General features: G+C 44.8%; 1 protein-coding gene across 1 annotated transcript in view; it reads left to right on the forward strand.

The window, feature by feature from the left end:
- Positions 1-23,697, forward strand: part of DCHS2 (dachsous cadherin-related 2) — a 298,657-nt gene that overhangs the window by 212,626 nt on the left and 62,334 nt on the right. Inside the window, 5 exon segments of the mRNA XM_027769135.1 lie at positions 929-1,086; positions 2,873-3,716; positions 12,021-12,260; positions 22,690-22,824; positions 23,031-23,240. Coding sequence (XP_027624936.1) covers positions 929-1,086; positions 2,873-3,716; positions 12,021-12,260; positions 22,690-22,824; positions 23,031-23,240 — 1,587 coding nt within the window.

The following is a 23,697-nucleotide window of genomic DNA, read 5'->3' on the forward strand; positions in this document are numbered from 1 at the left end:
CCACAATCCCTTCTCCTCCATTCTCCTCTCGGGATCTTGGGCACGCACGCACACGCGCCCGGCGTGAGTTTTAAGCCACCGGGTCCGGGACACGAACCGCGGTCGACTACGTGGGAGTCCAGCGACATAGCCATTACGTTAACTGCTGGTTCCCACGTGGACTTTATTTTGATCCTTATTTGAATAAATCAAAAGAATAAACATACTCGTGAGAAGTTGGGAAATCGGAACACTTACTGGATGCTCGCTGATAGAAATGAATCATTATCAGTTTTTAAAGTGCGATGTGGTATTGTGATCATGTTAAAAATATTCCTTATCTTTTAGCGATGAGTGCCGAAATATATACAGAAAAAAAGGCTATGATTTTTGAGACTTGCTTCAAAATAAATGAGGGAAAGGAAGGGGATACATGGGGATCAGATGATGTAAGACTGGCCAGGAGTCGATAATTACTGAGGCTAGTTCATGGCCACCTGGGAGTTCAAAGAGTCATTCTGTACTTTTTTTTTTTTTTTGTCATTAGTGTGTGCACTTGCCAGAGAGAGACAGAAAGAAGATAACGAGAAATCATCCCCCGGCAGGATGGCCATGCTGCAATCCCTTCTCCTCCGTCTTCCTCCTAGAATTTTGGACACGCATACGCATGTGCTGGGATGATTTTCAAGCCACCAGGTCTGGAGCTTGAACCATCCTTGAGCATGTGGTGGTCAGAGCCTTAGCCGCTGTGCCACCTGCTGGCCCCACACCTACTATTTTGATATACTTGAACATTTCTATAATCGTTTAAAAATATATAGTATGTTTCTTTGTACTTTCAGTGTCATCTCTGTGTTCATAAATAAGTTTTCCTCGTGAGCACAGATATATTGGATTAATTATTCTGTTTCCTGTGTTGTTAATCATTTCTTAATTTCCATGTGTGTAGAAGGCAGTTCTGATCACTTCAAGATTGATGCCAACAGCGGTGAAATAAGAACAACTACCACACTCTCGTATGATTATAGACCTTTTTACAAGGTGACAGTCATTGCCAGCGACCAGGGAGTGCCTCCTCTTCAGGGACAGGCAGTCATTAATATCCAGGTAACATGAGCACCATAAAACGTACCAGGATGTTCTGACAGTTCCACATGATTTTTTAACAAGTTTTGCTGTAGGGCACGTATGCGTGCTAGAGAGAGAGCCAGAAGAAAAGTGAGAAATCATCTCCCAAGGGGATGACCATACTGCAGTCCCTTCTCTTCCATTCTTCTCTCTAGATTTGAGGTACACATGCACACGCATCCCGGGTGTTTTTCAAACCCCTGGGTCTGGGACTTGAATTGCACAGTCAGCCAGGTAGGATCCAGTGCCTTAACCACCATACCACTGGCTGGCCCTCCATATAATTTTTAAAAATACAAGTGTATAGGGGGCCGGCAGGTGGTGTGGTGGTTAAGGGCACTGGCCTCCCACTTGGCCGACTGCAGTTTGAGTCCCAGACCTGGCAGCTTGTTTTCTCACTTTCTCTCTCTCTCTCTCTCTCTCTTTCTCTAAATAAGCAAATACATAAAGTTAAAGAAAAATAATTATTTAAAAAAATGAAAATACAAGTGTATATAGTGAATGGTATTCCATATATGAATACCATTTTAAGAGAGCATTTTGAGGGACCAGCAGTTGGTGTAATGGCTATGTCGCTGGACTCCCATGTAGTCGGCTGCAGTTTGAGTCCCAGAGCTGATGGCTTAAACTCACGCCAGGCACGTGTGTGTGGGTGCCCAGGACCCCGAGAGGAGGATGGAGGAGAAGGGATTGTAGTGTGGCCATTCCCTCTGGGGGGGTGATATCTCGCTTTCTGTCTCTCTGTCTCTGTCTGTCTTTCTGGTAAGCACATGTGCCCTATAGCAAAAACCTTGCCCCCCCCCAAAATAATAATAAAGAGAGAGAGAGCATTGCACATACACATACCTTTTGCACACCACTACAGAAATGTTTTCTATCCAAGTTGCTTTAAAAATGAAGTCCCTACAGTTCTTGGCAAGATATTCGTCACTGTATGGGCATTTATGTATGTTGCTTTGCTTATGATGAACAAAAGATGTCTTTTACTTATTCCTAGTTGCGAGGAGAAATTTGTATGTAAACAAATGACTGTAATTAATCACGTAGAGACAAATCACATAGTTTGTTAATTTTTTTTTTAATTAGAAGCATCACTTGAGATTTATATTTTAAAGCTTGACTTTATAATAAACATACAAATTGTGGGAAGTCTGATAGTCAGGAAAAATGACACCCGCAGGTCCCAAATAAGATGACTTGCTCATGCACATGGTAATCAGTGGTAGCAGCATGGGCGTGAATAATCAAGCATACGTACCCAGGGGTTCTGTTTCCAAAATGTATTCCTTCCTGATTAAGCCTATGTGGGTTAGGAGAAAATCTATACGGCTGTACCTCCAGTATCTTGTTTCAGGCCAACGAAGATGCATGATACTTAAACATACACAGATGTTGTCAAGATGGGTGGACGGTCTCTAGGATTTAGAGTAATTGAGAGAACTATTAATAGCTATTCTATGTTGTCACAGAAGACTCCCAAGACTCAAGTCCAGCTTAACTAGAGAATTGCCTCGCCAAACTATCCTGTCACACGTTACAGCAAACTGAGAAGCTCAAAATTCTGGAGTTTCTTATCTCTTAAAAACTGTGCAATTTTGAGTCTTCTGCAACTTACTGAAATGATAGAAAACAGACCTTTCTCTCACCAATTACACACAGATATTACACAGATGGAAGGAATTCGTTTCCAAAATAACGTAGCATGGATTGATTCAACTGCTTAAAAAAATATCCCAAATGAACAGCTTTTTTATTTTTATTTCAGGTGATCCCCCTATCCAAAGGGAGAACGATCATGTCCCAGAATATTCGACACTTAGTTATCCCGGAAAACTTGAAGCCTGCCAAAATAATGAGCTTGCTGAAGTCACCCGGCCACCTGCACCAACACCCCGGTGGAGAGTTACATTTCAGGATCGTTGCGGATGACAAGGGCGGTCCCTTCGAAATCGACAGCTCAACCGGAGATCTGTTCCTTTCTAAGGAACTGGATTATGAAGCGGTATCTCATTATCTTTTCAGGGTGGTTACTACAGACCACAGCAGAAGCCCTCCCCTGAGTAGCACGGTCTTCCTCAGTGTTGACGTGGAAGATCAGAATGACCACTCCCCGTCTTTCCTGGAAGAGTTGGTTGTAATCGGTGTGGAAGAGAACGTGCCCCCGGGGACCCTGGTGGAAGTCTTCAATGCCAAAGATGGCGACGGCAGCTTCTTGAACAGCAGAGTACAATACGGCATCGAATCGCACCACCCTGGGGTGAATCCATTCCTCATCCACCCCTCCTCGGGCACCTTGGTCACCGCATCCACCCTTGACAGAGAGCAGGTGCCGAGTGTCACCCTGACGGTCACCGCCTCTGACCAGGCTGTGAATGTGACAGACCGGAGACTGAGCACGCTGCTGGTGAAAGTGGTGATTCTGGACGTGAACGACCACAGCCCCGCTTTCACGTCTGCCCCCGCTGCCCACGTCAGAGAGGATGTCACGGCGGGGGCCTTGGTGCACCACATAACTGCTCAAGATCCGGATGAGGGCAGGAACGGGCAGGTGACATACAGCATCCTCTCGGGAAATGAAGACAGGGCCTTTACGCTGGACGCGTCGTCAGGTACAGCACCTTGTGTCACCATCACAATTTTTAAATTTCATTTCACTGTGGTAAGAAAACTTAAGTGAGACTTACCCTCCTAAGTTTGAAGAGTGAAATATATACATATTCTCTTTTCTTTTTTCTTTGCTTTTCTCTTGCCATTGGGCACGTGGGCTCACCAGACAAAGAGAGGGACAGTGAGAAATCACCACCCCTCTCAGGAGAGATGACCATACCACAACCCCTTCTTCTCCGGTCTCTTCACAGGAGTTTGGGTATACCCACTCACGTGCCCAGCATGATTCTCAGGCCGTTGGGTCCGGGACTCGAACCGTGAGGCTGGCCATGTGGGATCCAGCACATTAACCTCCATGCAACCTGCTGGCCCTGAAGTGTGAAATACTTTATTGTTACCTCTGCGTCCAGGGTTGTGCAGGGATCTCTGGAGCTTATTCATCTTGCCTGATGGAGATGTTAGTTTCCTTCCCATTTCCCCATGCATCCAGCTCCCGACAACCACCGTTCTATTATTCAGTGGCTATTTTAGATACCTCATGTAAGTGGAATCACAAAGTGTATTTGTCTTTCTGTGGCTTGGTCGTTGTGCTTAGCATATGGCCTCAAGGTTCATCTGTGAGGCTGCATGGGGCAGAGTTTTGTCCTTTCTAAAGACTGATGAATATTCCACGGTATGTATAGGCCACATATCCTTTTTCTTTTATCTGCTGATGGACAGGTTGTTTCAACATCTTGGCTATTGTGAACACTGCTGTAGTGAACACAGGCGTGCTACTCTCTCTTCAAGATACGATCTGGTGCTTGCCCTGTTGCCTAGTGGTTAAGGGAGCTGGATCCCACTCACTGTGAATGAGTGTGGGTCAAATTCAGGCCCTGACAGCTTGAAAAATATGCCGGGCACATGTGAATGCATGTCCCATATTCCAGCAGGGTGGAGGTGTGGAGGAGAAGGGATTGCAGCCTGACCATGCCCCTTAGTTTTCTGTGGTGCATACACGTGCCCTTGGAGGTGGAGTGGGAGGACCTGAATTTACAGTTCTTTTGGATATATATACAGAAGCAAAGTTGTTGAGTTACATGATGACGGTTCTATTGTTAAGTTTTTGAGGAACGTCCATGTTTTTATTAATGACCACAAGATTTTGCATTCGCTCCAACAGTGTAGACAGGTTCCAATCTCTCCACATGCTCATCCACATTTGTATTTTTTCAGTAATGGCCATTCTGACTTTGTGAGATGATCTCTCATTGTGGTTTGATTTTCATTTTTCTTGAAGTGATATTGAGTATTTTTTAAAAACATACCTGTTGTTTATTTGTATGTCTTCTTTGGAGACATGTCTGTTCAAGTCCTTTGTTCCTATTTTTAATTGGGTTATTTTTTTTTTCTCCTTGTATAGCTTCAGGATTTCTTTATACGTTCTATATTGATGCCATTTTGTATATAAGGTTTACAGATATTTTCTCCCATTTCATAGTTTGCCTTTTCCTGTGCCGTGCAAAAGCTTCTTAGCTGGACATAGAAATACCTGTTTATTTTTGGTTTTGTAGACTATTATTTTGTTGTCATAGATAGCCAGCAATGTGAAGACCGATGTAATGAAGTTTTCCCCCCTGTTTTCTTCTAAGAGTTTTATAGTTTCAGGTCTAACATTTAAATCTTTAATCCACTTTGAGTTTATTTTTATATATGGTGTGAGAAAAGGGTCCAACTTCATTGTCTTGCATGTGGATATCCAGTTCGCTCACATCAATTGTCCCTTCTCTGTTGTGTATTCTTGGCACCCTTGTCCAAGGTCAACCAACAATATATATACGGATTTATTTCTGGGCTCTACTCTGTTCCATTGGTCTATATGTACCATGCTGTTTTAATTGCGGTAGCCTTCTAATATTTTTTTAAAGCCAGGACGAGTGATGCCTCCAGCTTTGTTCTTTCTCAAGATTATTTTGGTTATTTGGGGACCTTTGAGATTCAATATGAATTGTAAGATTTTTTTTTTTTCTATTTTGTCAAAAAGGAATGCAACTGGAATTTTTGCAGCGATTGCATTGATTCTTTAGATTTCTGTGAGTAGCATGACCATTTTAACAATATTAAGTCTTCTACTCTATCAACATATGGTTGTTCCTGTTTGGTTGTATCTTCTTTAATTTTTATTTATTTATTTTTTCAATTTGCCAGAGAGCGTGTGCACTCACTAAAGAAAGACAGAGAGAGAAAAGGAGGGAAAGTAAGGCTTGATCACACCTCAGTCCTTTTTCTTCCATCTCTCCCTCCTTTCATGATTTTGGGCACACATGTGCTATTCTCGGCATGTTTCTTTTTCTTTTTTCTTTGTTTTTTGATAGATTTTTGCACTAGGGCGTGTGCACTCCCCAGAGAGACAGAGAGACAGACAGTGAAAAATAACCCCCCTAGGGGGATTGCCACACCCTAATCCCTTCTCCATTCTCCTCTCAGGATTTTGGGCAGGTACACACACTCGCCCAGTGTGAGTCTTAAGCAGCCGGGTCCAGGACTTGAACCATAGTTGACTATGTGAGAGTCCAGAGACATAACTAGTACGCCATCTGCTGGTCCCCCCCAGAGCTGCCAGGTCAGGACTTCAACTGTGTGGTTTGTCATGTGGGATCCAGCCACCACAGGCTGACCCTTCTTTAATCAATCTTTTGTGGTTTTGAGTGTACAACTTGCTCACTTACTTAGTTAATTGATTCTGAATTATTGATTTAATTGCCAGAGGGCTTGTGCACTTCCAAGAGATAGAAAGACAGACAGAACATGCAAGAGAAAAAAGCACCCTCACTTCTTCTCTATTTTTCACTCTTTTGCGATTTGGGGCATGCATGAGCATGTACCTGGCATGTTTTTCCAGCCATTAGGGCAGGAATTCAAACCATAGTCAGCCGTGTGGGATCTAGCTCCTTTAAACACAAGGCCATGGACTGGCTCCTTAGTATTGTATTTCTTTTAGAACTACTACAAACGAAGTCGTTTTCCTAATTTTCTTTCCAGATAGTTCTTTTCAGTGTATGGAAATGCCACTAATTTCTGTATGTTAATTTGGTATCCTGCAGTTTTGCTGAATTTAACAGTTTTTTTTTTTTTTATCATGAGTTATTTACGGTTTTCTAAATATAGGGGCATGTCATCTGCAAACACAGTTTTACTTCTTTTCTAATTTAGTGTCTTTCTTTTATTTCTTTTCCTGTCATGTTCAATGAAAGCCTCTCTGCACTTGCTTACATTTTCCCTTTTCATTTTCCTCTCTTAAAATGATAGCTTTCAGGATGCTTGGCTTTAACACTGCTGACTTGTTACACTGGTTGGTTGAGGTATATGATAGGCACGGGGGGGCTATTCAGGCCCACTTTAACCTGTTCATTAATATTAGCCATGCTTTGCGTCTAGCTCACATTTTATGGACTGAACATGCAGTTGCAAGCTTCTTTGCCCCCACTGTGGATCGTCACAGCTAGATGATAGTTCCGTGTTGGGAACATGACAAAACCAGCAGCATTATTCAAGATTGGGTATAGGACCTTATCTTTAAACAATACAGACATGTGTCTGGTCCCGCGGTCCAGCGATTGATGGAACTGGAGCCCATACAGTGACCGTACTATTTGAATCACAGCCCCGTGTCTTGAAAAACATGCCAGGTCCATGTGAGTGCCCTAAACTCTGACAGGACGGAGAAATGAAGGAAAAGGGATTGTGCATGACCACACCCCATCGGGGGCGCTTTCTCTCTGTCTCTCTCCCTCTCTTCCTCTCTGTCCCTCTCTGGTGAATGCACACACCCTGTGGCAATTTTCAAAGATCATACAAACATATATTTGTGAATCATTATAAATAATATATATATGTATATAATTATATATATAACATATATACTTATATATGTATATGATTTTATATATATAACATATATACTTATATATGTATATAATTTTATATATATAATGTAATTTTTCAATTCATTTGGATATGGTACCAGCAGATGGCATAATGGTTATGTCGCTGGACTCCCACATAGTCGACTATGCTTTGAGTACTGGACCTGCAGCTTAAAACTCATGCCAGGTGCATGTGTGTGAGTGCCCAAAATCCCAAGAGGAGAGTGGAGGAGAGTGGATTATGGCATGATCATCCCCCTGGTTCGGGGGGTGGGGTGGGGTAATGTCTCGATTTCTGTCTATTTCTGTCTCTCTGGCAAGTGCATGTGCCCTGTAACAAAAATCTCTCTCTTAAAAAATTTTGTTTGGATATATTTAGACTTTCACTTTTCACATAAATCACAATGTGTTTATGTTTGTGTATTTTTTTTCGGAAGTGTTTATTTCCCCTCAAGTACTCTGCAAGAATATTACTCACTGTCATTTCACTGGTCTTGTTATCAGCATGCTGCCGGATGGTGTCTGCTCTGTGTTGTTATGTACTTCGAAGGAAAAGCATATGTACCAATATTAGTCTTAGGAATTTGGAAATGAATTTCCCTCTACCTGATTTTTAGGGATTGTTGAAAAATGAGTGCCCTACCATCTCATTCTCTGAAAAATGAAGTCACATCTATGTGAGCCTTAGAAAACCATCTCAGATGTATGCACCATCTGACCTCACTAAGAGCATTGCTTGGGATGGGGCTGAATGCATGAGACTTGAAAGTCATGATTATAGTCTAGCTGTATTCAGTTGGAAAATTTTACCAAAATATTTATTAAATCCTGTCCATATGGTTTCATTCCGAGGCACGCAGGGACTACCTAAATGCCCGACTGACAGAGAGACAGTCCAGACTCAGGCTGCTGATTTCTGTTCTAGCTGTGACTCTCCAAGGACCTGTTTCAGTGATACTTAATATGTTTTTCAAAATGACTAAGGAAGGTCTATTTCAGACTGGTAAGGAAGATGGATAAAATTAGAATCGTGTCCAATAATAGAGGTTTGAATCCTGAGCAATTGCAGTGCCTGTTTCAGTTGAGATACTTTTCAAATAAATAAAACGAAAATTGCCAATTTAATTCCTATGAGATGGAAACTTTTCTATCTCCCATGGCTCGTAAATGTTATAAAGACTTAGTGAGATTTTTCAATGGCTAATAGCTATGAAATATAAAGTGATGAGATGAGTAATTTTGAAAAACTTCTTTTTAATGCCAGAGGGTGGATGGAAGAGAGAGGAAAAGAGAAAGCACTCCCTCCCCTGTGGTACCTGGTCATGCTACAGTAATTCTCCCTCTAATTTTCCATCTCATGATGATCCTGGGCATGTATGCATGCATGCAGCCAGCATGTTTTCAAGCCGCTGAGGCTGGGACTTTAGCCTTGTTGTGGAATCCATCTTTCTCTGCACAGTGTTTAATCACTGTGCTATAGGACCAGCTGGGAAACTATTTTATAAAATCTGACTCAGTCGATGTCTTTAGCTGAAAAAAATTCTTACGGATGAGAGAAGCCAACAGTAATCCTAAGATTTCGAAAGGCTGTGGAAGTCTCCGAACAGTTTATTATCAACATATGGGTTACATGTTTAAATGGCAGTGGAACTGAAACTTTTTTTCAGCTTAATTTCACATTTTACATAAAGTCCTCATCACGATGTATATACTATATATATTTATTTATTTTAACAGAGAACTTTACATTGTTTTGTCTGTCAAATGTTTCTTCCTCCCCTCACATCCAACCTCTACCATCCATTCTCTGCCACCTATTCCTCTCCCTTACAGTCTCTGGTATCCACTCTTATCCTCTCTACTGTCATATATTCAGAGCTCTCAATTTCTATTTTTTTTCTTTTTTGGAGAGGTTTTTGCTATAGGGCCCGTGCGCTTGCCAGACAGACAGAGAGAGACAGAGAGACAGAAAGTGAGAAATCACCCCCCAAGGGGGGATGGCCACACTGCAATCCCTTCTCCTCCATTCTCCTCTTGGGATCTTGGGCACGCACGCACATGCGCCCAGCGTGAGTTTTAAGCCACCGGGTTCAGAACTTGAATCGCGGTCGACTACGTGGGAGTCCAGCAACATAGCCATTACACTAACTGCTGGTCCCCATATCTCTCAATTTCTGCCATGGAGTGCAGATATTTGGTACAAATTGAGTGGGGATATACAGTGTATATCTTTCAAAGTCTGACACACTTTGCTCAACATTAAGTCTTCTGTATTCATCCACTTTGAATTACATGATAAGATTTCATTGTTTCTAAGAACTGAGTAATATTCTATACTATATATGTGCCATAGTTTTTCAACCGAGTCATCAGTTTCTGGATACTTAGGTTGGTTCCACATTTTAGCATTTATGAATAATGCAGCAATAGGCATGGATATACAATTGTCTTTCTGATTGAATGTTTTCCTATCCTCTGGGTAAATACCAAGGAGTGGAATTACTGGATCATATGACAATTATATTTGTAGGTTTTTGAGGAACCTCTATATTGTTTTCCATAGAGGCTGTACTAATTTACAGTCTCACCAACGTGTAAAAGGGTTCCCTTTTTACCATAGCCTCACCAGCACTTGTCATTCTTTATTTTATTTATTTATTTTTTAGAGAGATTTTTTTGCTATAGGTTTCTTTGTGCATTCTCCAGAGAGAGACAGAAAGACAGAAAGTGAGAAATCACCCCCTTCCCTGGGGGGATGGCCACGCTGCAATGCCTTCTCCTCCACTCTTCTCTCAGAATTTTGGGCACACACGAACATGTGCCTGACATGAGTCTTAAGCCACCAGGTCTAGGACTCAAACCGTGGTTGACTACATGAAAGTCCAGAGACATAGATAACCATTACACCATCTACTGTTTCCTCATTCTTTATTCCTTTTTTTTTTAAATTCCAGCCATTCTAACTGGGGTTAAATGATATCTCATTGCAGTTTTCGCCTGTATTTTTCCTTACGATAAGAGACTTTGAACATTTTTTTCATATGCCTTTTGGGAATTTACAAAGTTGTCTATTCAATTCATTTGCCCATCTTTAAATTGGATTACTCATTTTTTATTTAATGAGCCAGCTTCTTGAGTCCCCTATATACTCTAGAGATCAATCCCTTGTCTGAAGAATAATTTGTAAATATTTTCTCCCATTTTTTTTTTTTTTTTTTTTGAGAGGTTTTCGCTATAGGGCGTGTGCGCTCACCAGACAGACAGAGAGAGAGACAGAAAGCGAGAAATCACCCCCCAGGGGGGATGGTCACGCCGCAGTCCCTTCTCCTCCATTCTCCTCTCGGGATCTTGGGCACGCATGCACATGCTCCCGGCATGAGTTTCAAGTCACCGGGTCTGGGACGCGAACCGCGGTCGACCACGTGGGAGTCCAGCGACATAGCTATTACGTTAACTGCTGGTTCCCAATATTTTCTCCTATTCTGAGGGTTGCATTTTCACTCTAATTATTTCTTTTGCTGTGAGGAAGCTTTTTAGCTTGATGTAATCCCACTTGTCTATTCTAGAGATTATTGCCTATTCTTTAGGGGTCTTATCTAATAAACCTTTGGTTCATGAAGTTTATTGTCTGAGTTATAACATCTTTGCTCTTTATTGTTAATTTTTTTAAAAAAACAGGTAACTGAGAGAAAGTATAAAGAGACCATATTATTTAACAAAAATCAAATGTCTTAACATAGCCATACAGACATTTTGTAACTCAATCATTTTTAAAAATGAGGTGTCATGTGATATTTTCGAAGATGTATGTTGTTGGCATCCTAGATGTATTTTAAAATGAAGGTAGTCGTTGGGTAGATAAATAATTTTGATATAATCATCTCAATAGATAATGATACAGAATAGATTATTTTTAATTATCATTCATCCTTATCATTTAAGCTAAGATGACTTTTCTTACTAAAAATGTTAGCTGTCCGGGCCAGCAGGTGGCGTGGCGATTAATGTGGCTCGATCCCACAAGGCTGACTGCACGATTCAAGTCCCAGAACTGCTGGCTTGAAAGTCATGCCAAGCATGTGTGCGTGTGTGCCCAAAATTCCAAGAGGAGACAGGAGGAGATGGGATTGTGGTGTGGTCATCCCCCCTGGGGGATGTTTTCTCACTTTCCTTCTCTTTATCTCTCTCTTTTTGGCAAGCACATGTGCTCTATGGTGAACACAAACAGAAATGTTAGCTTTTCATTCTAGATAACATATCATTTTCAAGTTGGTTTCGTATGATTCATTCTCCAGTGATGAAAAGTTTTGAATTGTTATCGAGTTAGATAAGGTGGACAGAGTAAGCAGGATTTATCTAAAGAGCTTCGTTACAGATCGCTTTTCTGCTCTTTCACAACAGGCTTGCTAACTACAGCCCGTGCCTTGGATTACGAAGTACAAGCTCAGCACGTCCTGACAGTTCTGGCTCGGGACAGTGGCTCGCCCGCACGTTCTTCATCCCAGACTCTGACAGTTACTGTTCTCGATGTGAACGATGAGGCACCAGTATTTCTGCAGACCCTGTATGAAGCCTCGGTTAAAGAAAACCAAAACCCAGGGCAGTTTGTCACGAGGGTTGAAGCTATGGACAGAGATTCAGGTAATTAAAAAAATATAGAAACTAGGCAATTAATGTTAAAAAAAAGAAAGACTCAAAGGTTTTTTTGTTTTTGTTTTTGTTTCTGTTTTTCCTAATTGTTATAGGACGCTTGCACTTGATAGAAAGAGACAGAGACAAGGAAAGAGAAATCACCCCTCAAGGGGGATAGGCATGCTGCAATCCCTTTCTCCTCCTCTCTCCTTTAAGGATTTTGGGCACGCATGCATACGTGCATGGTGTCTTTTTCAAGTCATCGGGTCTGGGACTCAAACCACACAATCAGTCAAGTGAGAGCCAGCTGCCTCAACCCCCATGCCGTTGTCTGACCCTAAACTCAAAAATTTTAATTAGCATAGTTTAAAACATGGTGGGGGGTGGTGGAAAAGAGTTGTTAGTTATCTCAGACTTCTGGTATTTCTTTTCTTTGTACACACATAAAAGCACATACACACCCACAAATAATAATGTGTGCTTTTTGTAACGTTTGCTTGTATTCATCTTTTATTATTATTTATTGGGTTATTGGAAAAGACACTTGTGCACAGAAAACACATGTCATGACTCTTCCGCCAACCCACTATGTTAGCGTATGCTCATCTAAGTAACTGAGACCTTACTGATTTGGTCTTGATAATAAACAGAACTGTGGACAAAGCCTCACCTCCCTCTCCGAGTGTAACCGTGAGGTGCAGCCGGTACGGATGTGATGTCTTCCTACTTCCTCTCTGGCTTGCACAAAGGGGCGTCTGTGCTGCTGGCATCGGATGGCTTGGGTTTGAGTCCCCGTCCTACCACTTATTCACTGTCAACCTGAAACAAGTTATTAATCTTCGCTGCTGCCCTGCTTATCTGTCAAACGGGAATAGTAACAGTGCCCGATTTATAATTTAACATAGAATGAGTTATTACATATAAAGAGCTTAGACCACTTTCTGGCTCAGTCAATGGTCAACAAATGTTAACTTCATTTCTATTATTATGACTATTAATGCCAGCCACTGTGGTCATACAAATGACCTTGAAGTGCGCAGTTACCGTGGCTAGGAATTCACACGTTTGTCAACTGTTTTTCTTCCTTCCTTCCTTTCGTTTCAAAGTTTGCTAGAAGGAATGGCATGGGAGCTCACTGGAGAAAGAAGAGACAGGGAAAGGGAGAAAGCACCCCCTGGGGGGATGGCCATGCTGCAACCCCTTTTCCTCCATTCTCCTCTTGGGATTTTGGGCACGCATGTACACGTGCCTGGCGTGTTTTTCAAGCGGCCGGATTGAGGACTTCAACCATTCAGTTAGCCATGTGGGATCTAGCTGCCTCCACCACCACGCCATCTACTGGCCCAAAACTTGTTTTCAATAGTAGTACGGCTCTTTTGGCATTTCAGGGTCAATAATTTTAATAACGCTTTCATTTTAAACAAAAAGAAATCAGTAAAATCACAGTGCAGGCTGGATTTTCTCATCCAAGCTAACAGGAATAATTTAGTAAGCTGGTCTTCCAAAGTTTACCTTTGTATGTAGCAAGTGGCAGTTCGTGTCAGTAAAATACTGTGTTCTGTAACAACAACTGTAATAAATGTTTCTAAGGGAATAATAGTATTAGCCATTGCATTTTTTCCTAACCTGTTCATCAAAGGGGTAAAAAATACATTTCCTTGAGCTTTTAAACTATGAATAAGTGATATGCTGTTCCATACTTTGCCCTTTTTAAAAAACATCTTTTAATGCAGTACACTTAGTGTGACCTTGTACGTGATGTTAAAACACTTTCTTTTCAAGGTATAACCTAATTTTCCCACCTTTGACCAGAGCGGGGCAGTGTGACCAAAGAGGTTTTCTTCTTAAACTCGGACAAGCGACAGGAACTGCGAACATCATCCCAATGTCTGCTTAGAGAATATATGTAGGACATTCTGGCAGGATTTGTTCTGAGGGTGTTAGAAACGACAGAGAATATATATATAAGCTTTGTGTTCCACAATATCGCACAAGTCGAGTAAGCCTTCCGGGCTGCTCTCTGCGGTGAACAGGCATTTCAGGGCTTCCGGCAACACAGAAACTGCTTCCCAAAGGTGTAGAATGTATTCCCAGCCTGTTGCTCATGGGTGATTTAGCAACCACTGAGTATGCAAACCACTCCCTCCCTTTGACCTGCCTTTATTTTTTTGGTAAGGAACTCTACCAAGAAGAATTCTTTTGTTTTAATGTTTGAAAAGGGAGAGAAGAATTTCTCTTACAGTTTTGCAAACAGTGACAGAAAATGATTACCATAAACATGTTGTTCTGATTTTTACAGTCAAGCTGCCTAATATTAGTGTTGCTTTCTTTCTTTTTTCCAAGGTCATTTATTTATTTAATTTTTTGATAGGATGCATGTGCTCACGAGAGAGGGAGAGACAGAGAGAGACAGGGAAAGTGAGAAATCACCCTCTAGGGGGATGGTCATGTTGTAAAACGTTCTCCTCCATTCTCCTCTCTGGATTTTGGCCAGGTGCACACATGTGCCTGGCATGTGTTTAAGGCCTCTGGGTCCCGGATTCGAACCACTTAGTCAGTCATGTGGGATTCAGCCGCTTTACCCTGTGTACCACCTGCTAGCTTAGCCCGTTATTTTCTCTTAGAATGCATAGTCTGCAACCTTGTCATTATCGTTCAATTGAACGTTCTTTGTGATAGGTAGAGATTAAGGTCTGCCCTCTGAGAACTGTGATGAGAAGCGATTGTTTCTTAGCTGTGCCTTAGTGGATTTTTGAAATGTTCGCTCACATCTTCTCGAATCTAGATCTTCTCCCATGTGTTGAAGACAATGTTGACTTACTAGAAATCTCAGCGCTCCTCCTGAAGCCAGCTCTGTGAAGCAGGTGGTTGTGTCCGTGTGTGTGAATATTTGTGTGTGTGCATGTGCTTTGGGATATATTTTTCATAATTTTTGGGGCGTATTGGGTTAAGACAATGAAATAGGATTCTGCACGAGGAATTACATGACATGGTCAAGATTTTTAACATAACTGGCATCAGGTTGGAATTTATGAATGGCTTCCTTTATAGCACACACTTTCAAAAACACTGTAGCATTACTTAATGCTACAGAGCTCAACATATGTTTTCTAGCACTCTACAATGCAGTTTTAAAAAATGGAAGCATGCAGTGTTATTCAGCATTCAAAACCCAAAGGGATTATAGCTCTGAATGTTTATAGTGTATGACGCATTCTAGTTCCAACAGGAGTTGCTTTTGTATTAAAAGGAAAAACAAGCCCCAGAGTTTAACTAAGGTATTAAAACTACTCCAGCATTTGGTGCCACCAACAAGAGCTGCATTGTTTGTGGGACGAGCTCTACCCCTGCCGTGGCCCTCCCTGCTCCCGGGAGAAAGGTGCCCCATCTGGGAAAGGATGCAGCCCAGCTGAGACGTTTGCTCAATAACGGTAAATGTGAATGAGTCAGTCATGCAGTGCCACGTGGAATCAGAGGATTAGTTAATGAGGTGTTCTTCTCTATCCCACAGACGTGTTCTCTGTATGGGGTTATCTCAAACTGTACCTCTGACTCCCTGGAATAGTATAGCTGCACCCTTAGGTCTCCCTTAGAGCGAGGGAAAAGCACAATATCACACCGAATTTCAGACATTCTTGGTTATACGATGCACCTAATTTCAGAAATGCTAAAATGTGAACACAATATGTCTTACGTTAATAAAATATTGTAGACAGGCGTCCTTGTCTCAGTCTTTGGGACACTGCTAGGGCATTGTGGTCACAGCTGGCACCATTTGGTTCGCTGAGGAATTCAAACCCTTTAACAGTCACTTTATCAAAATAAAACCCAGGTGGTAATTTGTGTAATCATCCCATTACCCCGAGTGTTGAATCGCTAGTATTCTGCTCCTCGTGGATGAGGAACTTGACGGTGCATTCAGGGTTAAAGACATCAGCAGCCAGTCCCAGCGTCTCTGGAACCCAAGGCCCACCCCAGAGCCCCGTACTCCTTCTGTCAGCACCACAGTGCAGGTGGGCGTGGCTGGTAACCGCGAAGGGAAGGGATGCTGAGCCATGCAGAGGAAATAACTGGGACGCAGCTGCCACCCCTTCGTTGGGAAGCAAGAAGAGGGCTGGATTATCAGAGCTAAAAAGAAAGTAGGGAACCAGCAGTTAGCGTAATGGCTATGTCACTGGATTCCCACGTAGTCGACCGTGGTTCGTGTCCCGGACCCGGTGGCTTAAAAAACTCACGCCGGGCGCGTGTGCGTGCGTGCCCAAGATCCCGAGAGGAGAATGGAGGAGAGGGGATTGCGGCGTGACCATCCCCCCTGGGGGGTGATTTCTCGCTTTCTGTCTCTATGTCTCTCTCTGCCTGTCTGGCGAGCGCACGTGCCCTACAGTGAAAATCTCTCAAAGAAAAAAAAAAAAAAAAGAAAGTGAGGGGCTTGCAGAGGCTGGTTCTGGGGTGCCCAAAGAAACTGCACAGCATTGCTGCTAGGGACTGCGGGCACCTCGGAAGAAGGAAGGCCATTTCCTCTCCCCAGTTTCTCAGTCCCCTTCTAGCTCCCCTTTGTTGTTGCAACCTAGGAGGAGTCAGTGGTGGAGAGGAGCCTGGTTGCTGGTCCCCCGTCTCTGTAGCACAGGGCAGAGTTAGAGGATGGAGTCCACACTGAGACGCAGTCCCTTAGTGTCCAGCACACCACAGAGGACCGAGGGGGGCAGACACACCATCACACTTTGTGTGACTCACGGATTGGATTGTCCCCTGGGAGGGGGGCTCTGAGGAGCAAGATAATTGTTTATTATTCAACTGTATCTTCACAATGTCTGGCATTCAGTAAGTGTGCATTGCATAGGTGAATGCATGAGTAAGTTAATAAATGAGTGAGTGAATGAGTGAGTGGATGAGTGAGTGGATGAGTGAGTGGATGAGTGAGTGAGTGAATGGACGAGTGAGTGGATGAGTGAGTGAGTGAGTAAGTGGACGAGTGAGTGGATGAGTGAGTGGACGAGTGAGTGGATGAGTGAGTGGATGAGTGAGTGAGTGGATGAGTGAGTGGATGAGTGAGTGGACGAGGGAGTGGATGAGTGGGTGGGTGGATGAGTGAGTGGACGAGTGAGTAGACGAGTGAGTGGACAAGTGAGTGGATGAGTGAATGAGTGGATGAGTGAGTGGATGAGTGAGTGGACAAGTGAGTGAATGAGTGAATGAGTGGATGAGTGAGTGGACGAGTGAGTAGACAAGTGAGTGAGTGAGTGAATGAGTGGATGAGTGAGTGGATGAGTGAGTGGATGAGTGGATGAGCGAGTGAGTGAATGAGTGGATGAGTGGATGAGTGAGTGGACGAGTGAGTAGACGAGTGAGTGGACAAGTGAGTGGATGAGTGAATGAGTGGATAAGTGAGTGGATGAGTGAGTGGATTAGTGAGTGGATGAGTGAGTGGATGAATGAGTGAATGAGTGAGTGGATGAATGAGTGGATGAATGAGTGAATGAGTGGATGAGTGAGTGACAAATGAATGAGTGAACAAATGAGTGAGTGAGTGGCGAGTGAGCGAATGAATGAGTGAGCAAATGAATGAGTGAGTGAGTGAATGAGTGAATAAATGAGTGAGCAAATGAATGAGCGAATGAATGAAGGAGTGAGTGAATGACCGAGTGAATGAATGAGTGAATGCAACAAGCCAGCAAGCACCCGGAGCTCTCTGCTCATACGGGGTGGCATCTGTGTACGAGTGGACCCTGAAATCAGCAGTTTGGGAGGGAGGGAGAATGACACACAGCCTGAGATAGCGTGGAGTGATGATGTGAATGATGCTTTCATTTTATTATTTTTCAAAATTTTATTTCATTTATTTTACTTTTTTTTGGAGAGGTTTTTGCTATAGGGTGCGTGTGCTCGCCAGAAAGACAGAGAGAGTCAGAGAGAAAGCGAGAAATCACTCCCCAGGGGGGATGGTCATGCTGCAATCCCTTCTCCTCCATTCTCCTCTCGGGATCTTGGCACGCACTCACATGCGTCCAGCATGAGTTTAAGCCACCGGGTCCGGGACTCGAACCACAGTCGGCTACATGGGATTTCAGTGACATAGCCATTCCGCTAACTGCTGGCCCCAATACTGTGTTCTGTAACAAGAACTGTAACACGTATTTCTAGGGAATAAGTATTAGCTACTGCATTTTTTTCCTAAACTATCAAAGGGGTAAAAAATATATTTCCTTGAGCGTTTAAACTGTGAGTAAATAATGCACCGTTACATACATCGCCCTTCTGAGCAACGTCTTACTGCAGTACCTTAGTGTGACGACGCATGTAATTTCTCGTGCATAGTCCTACGTCATTGTCTTAACCCAGCGTGCCTGGGAAATTGAGGGAAAATATATCCCACAGCACACGCACACTCGATATTCACACATGCGGACACGACCGCCTGCTTCACAGAGCTGGCCTCACAAGGAACACTGAGATTGCGCAGGTATCCCCCTTCCCACTCCGGAAAGCAGGAGAGAAGCTGGCCAACAGATGGAGGAACTCTCTTCCCTTTCTTCTTTCTCTGAGCCCTTGCTCCTCCTTTTCCTTCCTCCTTGCTTTCATTTCTTCTTTCGCCTTTGTGTGTGTGTGTTTGGCTTTTAGGTTTTTGCCTTTGGATGCATGTACTTGCCAAAGAGAGACGGAGAAAGGAAAGTGAGAATCCACCCCCCGGGGGGATGGCCACGCAACATGTCCTTCTCCTCTGTTCTCCTCTCGGGATTTTGGGCACAAATACATATGCACCAGGCATGAGGTTCAAGCTGCTGGGTCTGGGACTCGAACCATAGTCAACCACGTAGGAATCCAACACATTAACCACCATGCCACCTGCTGGCCCCCTTCCTTTGTATTTTAACATCACTTTCAATATGTGATGGCACAGAGGGAACACATTAGGTAAGGACGACAGGTGGCCCATCGACTTCATAACCAGAAGGTCACTGGGCGCTGCAGAGAGAGGAGCTGGGGCCAGCCGTTGTGTGAGGCCGGGGGGAGGTTAGCTAGCGTTTCTAAGATAGAAGGGTGGGGGGGCTGGCTCTGTGGGGCTGCAGTGGGATGTGAGGCTCAAGAGAAGCCAAATCCCTCATGGCGACCGCAGTGGTCTTGATACCTGTCAGGCATGCATGTGAGTGCCCAGGAACCAACGGGCTGGAGGACTGGAGCTCGTGGAGGGAGCTCGTCCCTCTCCGTCTCTCACATAGTCTGTCATCAACAGAGAAAGACGAGATGGGCCGAGAGGGAGCATGGAAAATAAGGAGCTGGATCCCTCATGGAGAACTTCGTGGTTTGGGCCCTGGATCGATTGGGCGGCTTGAAAATCACTCTGGGTGCATGTGCATATGTGCCCCAAATCCCAAGAATGGAGGAGAAGGGATTGTGGCATGGCTGTCCCCTCCAGGTGTGATTTCTCACGTTCCCTGTCTCTCTCTCTGGTGTGCACAGGTGCCCTATGGAAAAAAAGAAAAATAAAAACATTCACTTTTCTTTTTGGAGAGGTTTTTTGCTATGGGGCACGTGTGCTTGCCAGAAAGAGAGAGACAGAAAGTGAGAAATCACCCCCTGGAGGGTGATCCCTTCTCCTCCATTCTCCTCTTGGGATCTTGGACACACACGCACACGCACCCAGCATGAGTTTAAGCCACTGGGTCCAGGACTTGAACCACGGTCAACTACATGGGAGTCAGCAACATAGCCATTACACCAACTGCTGGTCCCTTTCCTCTTACTTTTTCTTTTTCTTTTTCTTTTCCTTTTTCTTTCTTCTTCTTCTTTTCTTTTCTTTTTTTTTTTAGGTTTTTGCCATAGCATGCATGTACTTGCCAGGGGGAGACAGAGAGGGAAAGTGAGAAATTACCCCCCAGAGGGGATGGCCACACCGCAATCCCTTCTCCATTCTCTTCTCTGGGTTTTGGGCACGCACACACAGGTATCTGGTGTGAGCCAGCCACCGGGTCTAGGATTCGAATTGTAGTCAGCCATGTGGGAGTCCAGCTCCTTAATCACCACTCTACCTGCTGACCCAAGAATATAATTTAAAGGGGGAAATTTCTTGAGGAAGATAAGAACCTACAGGAAAGTTCCGAGAGAGTATTTGAAGACTTACACCTGCCACCGAGACAGGAGGCAGGAAGAGGGGGCAGGTTCAGAGGCAGACAGTCGAGGGGGCTCTTTCCCATCGCCTTCCCTCTCTCTGGAAAATAGAAAGGGGCGTCGTCGTGAGAGTGGTCCAAGAGGTTGTTGGGTCGGATCTCTGAAGGGGGGAAGTCAGCGGGGAGACGTGGGGGTTACCGGGTGATGGCGCTGTCTCAGTGGCCCGGGTCTGTGCTGTTGAGAGACGGTCCTCAGCCCAGGCGTCTGCTGGATATTCGGGGAGAGCGGGGAGCGGGCCGAGTGGCCCCGCTCAGGCCCTGCTGGGCTCTTTGGCACAATGTCCCAGGATGTAGCGGAAGAGTGCAGTTGCTTAGGGAGGGCCCCTGGGATTGAGCTGCATGGGGGAGAATGCGAATGTGGGAGCGGTCACGGGTGCGGGAGGTCTGAGAACAGACGCTTGCGTGTTTGTGCAGAAGTTGGTGCATGCACGTGTACACACATGCACACACACACACACACCCCACCTTCGCTAGGTGTGTGCCGTAGGGTGTCGCTATTTTCAGATCTAGATTTGCGATTGCTTCGGCACGCGGCCCCATATTCTGCCCACTGGACTATCAGGTCGTCGGAGAAGTTAGGACTTATTTTCTATGCAAAAATGCTCCATGACTTTCCTGACAACCCAATATAATGAATAAAAATTGATTTTTAAAAATTGGCAAGATGGAGATTTGTAATGGACGATGTTTTGTTGTTGAGGTCTGGAAGGATGGCATTTCATCTCTGATCGTAGTGCAGGGCCATCCATGTATGCCAAGTGCCGTGTCTACAGCTAGATTTTTGTCAGCTAAGAAGAGAACGTCGGGGGCCAGCAAGTGGCATAGCAGTGAGGGCACTGGACTTCCATATGTCTGACAGCAGTTCAAGTCCCAGACCCGGCGGTTCGAGAACCACACTGAGCACATGGATGTGCGTGCCCAAAATCCAGAGAGGAGAATGGAGGAGAAGGGACGGCAGCATGGCCATCCCCCAGGGGGATGATTTCTCACTCGCCCTCTCTTTCTCTCCATCTCTCTCTTTGGCAAGCATATGCACCTATGGCAAAAAGCTAAAAAAAAAAAAAGAGAGAGAGAGAGAGAGAGAGCGAGCGCATACGAATATGGCGGAAAGGAAAAGGAACTCATGTAAAATGGGACTCGACCACAGCGGCCTGGGGGAAACACGGTAAAGCTCGTGATACGAATGATCTTCGTGACCAGGATTGGAAGTGACGTGACGCTTTTCTCAGGGGAGACACGAAACCACAAAACTAAGGGAAGCGAGACCTGCAGTTAATGTAATGACTGTGTCGCTGGACTCCCATGTAGTCGACTGTGGTTCGAGTCCTGGACCAGGTGGCTTAAATCTCACGCTGGGCGCGTGTGCGTGCATGCCCAAGATCCCGAGAGGAGAATGGAGGAGAAGGGATTGTGGCGTGGCCATCCACCTGGGGGGTGATTTCTCGCTTTCTGTCTCTCTGTCTCTCTCTGTCTGTCTGGTGAATGCACGTACCCTATAGCAAAAACCTCTCCAAAAAAAGAAAAAAAGAAAACTAAGGGAAGCATTATTTTCAAAATGTGTAATAATACAGTGCTACGGTTCTCATTCAGGCAGGAGACGGAATACTCAGGAGAAATGGAACCCAAACAAAGATAGGCATCCGAGCACCTCCGTGTGCTCGCCCTCTGAGGCTGCCGGGAAACCCCGAACTCGGGGTGCAGGCAGTGACCCGGGGCGAGCTGCAGCACTGCCACCTGCCCTGCCAGCGCACGGTGGTCGTTACAGTGTAAGCGAGGGTGTTAGAAGGAGTAATTAGGACGACGTTGTGGAGTGGCACCCTCATAAGAAATGTTTTATGGGAAGGAAAAAATCCTAAGCATTCGCTGTGGGGAAGTCTCATAAGACTTTTGAAAATCAAGCATTTTAACCCAGGAGGCTTGTATTTAGCAAGAATGGCCTAAAGTAAGGTTTTCTTTTACCTCGATTTGAACACCGGGTGAGAATCTGGTCCTTTTCATGCATGGCACAGCATCTTCAAAGAAGAAGGACTAAGGAAACGGACAGACAGGGCCAGCAGGTGGCGCGGTGGTTAAGGCGGTGGATGCTTCCACATGGCTGACCAGGGTTCGAGTCCTAGACCTGGTAGCTTGCTTTCGCTCTCCTTCCCCCCCTCTCTCTGATCACATTAAAATAAATGAATGAATAAGCAAAATTAAACAATTCTTTAAAGAAGAAAGGGACAAGTGGATTCCCAAAGGATTATCACTAAGTTTTTCTTTATGTTCTCCTCAAGGAATCAACTCGAAACTTCGGTTTGAAATCCTGCCAGGTTCTTCGTTTGGGTTTTTTGAGATAAATTCAGACACCGGAGAGGTGGTGACAGCTGCCACGCTTGACAGGGAAGCTCAGGAAGCCTTCACCCTTCGAGGTAAGGGATGCCTTGACCGTGTTGAAAACACAGACACGCGGCACAGCTCAGGGGTGGCGTTCTGCATTTCGCTGTGGCGTCCGCACCAAGTACAGAGTCGCCGGCCCAGTGCTACCTAACGGGCTGAGCCTGCTTGTCACTGCAGGAGGACCCTGGAGGTGCGAGTAGCGGGCCACCTCTCATGCTGTCTTGCTGTTCCTTTCCAGTGCTGGTGCGAGATGGGGGTGTCCCTTCGCTGTCCAGCACCGCAACCATCCTCTGCACGGTGGACGATGAAAACGACCACGTGCCCGTGTTCGTGGTCCCCAGGCATGACCTTGAGGTGCTGGAGAACCAGGAGCCGGAGCTGGTCTACACAGCTTTGGCCTTCGACAGGGATGCTGGCAACAACGGAGCCATCAGATACCGCATACTCGGTGAGTGTCGTGTAGTTGAAAGGCCCTCGAGGATACTGACTGAGTTGACCCACAGAATGAGGGGAGGGGTCTTCAAACAGCTCACGGACAGTGCGCATTATCAAAACACTCCATGGGTCTCAATGTTCTTTTTACACGAAAATAAGCTCGTACTTTAATTCCATTTTCCACAAACGTTTCACTCCTTTCATTAGAGAGGCAGGGAAGGAGAGGGGAGCCCCTAACAAACCCTGCTGCAGTGCTCCCCCTGTGAGCGGCAGGGGATGTGGACAGGGCTGGAGTCCGGAGTGTCCAGGGCAGTCCTGCCGGACCTTCCTTGTGTGGCCCCAGATGTGTCAGCACTGTGCCACCCCTGGCCTCACCGGGCACTTCTGAAATCCCCCACGTGCCGTTCACGCTGTATTTAAAGGCTGTTGCACATTCCTAAAAACGCACACCTGGCATTGGGCGTCGGGGG

The sequence above is a fragment of the Tupaia chinensis genome, unplaced genomic scaffold, assembly GCF_000334495.1.
Source record: "Tupaia chinensis unplaced genomic scaffold, TupChi_1.0 Scaffold148680_1, whole genome shotgun sequence".
In the NCBI taxonomy this organism is placed as follows: domain Eukaryota; kingdom Metazoa; phylum Chordata; class Mammalia; order Scandentia; family Tupaiidae; genus Tupaia; species Tupaia belangeri.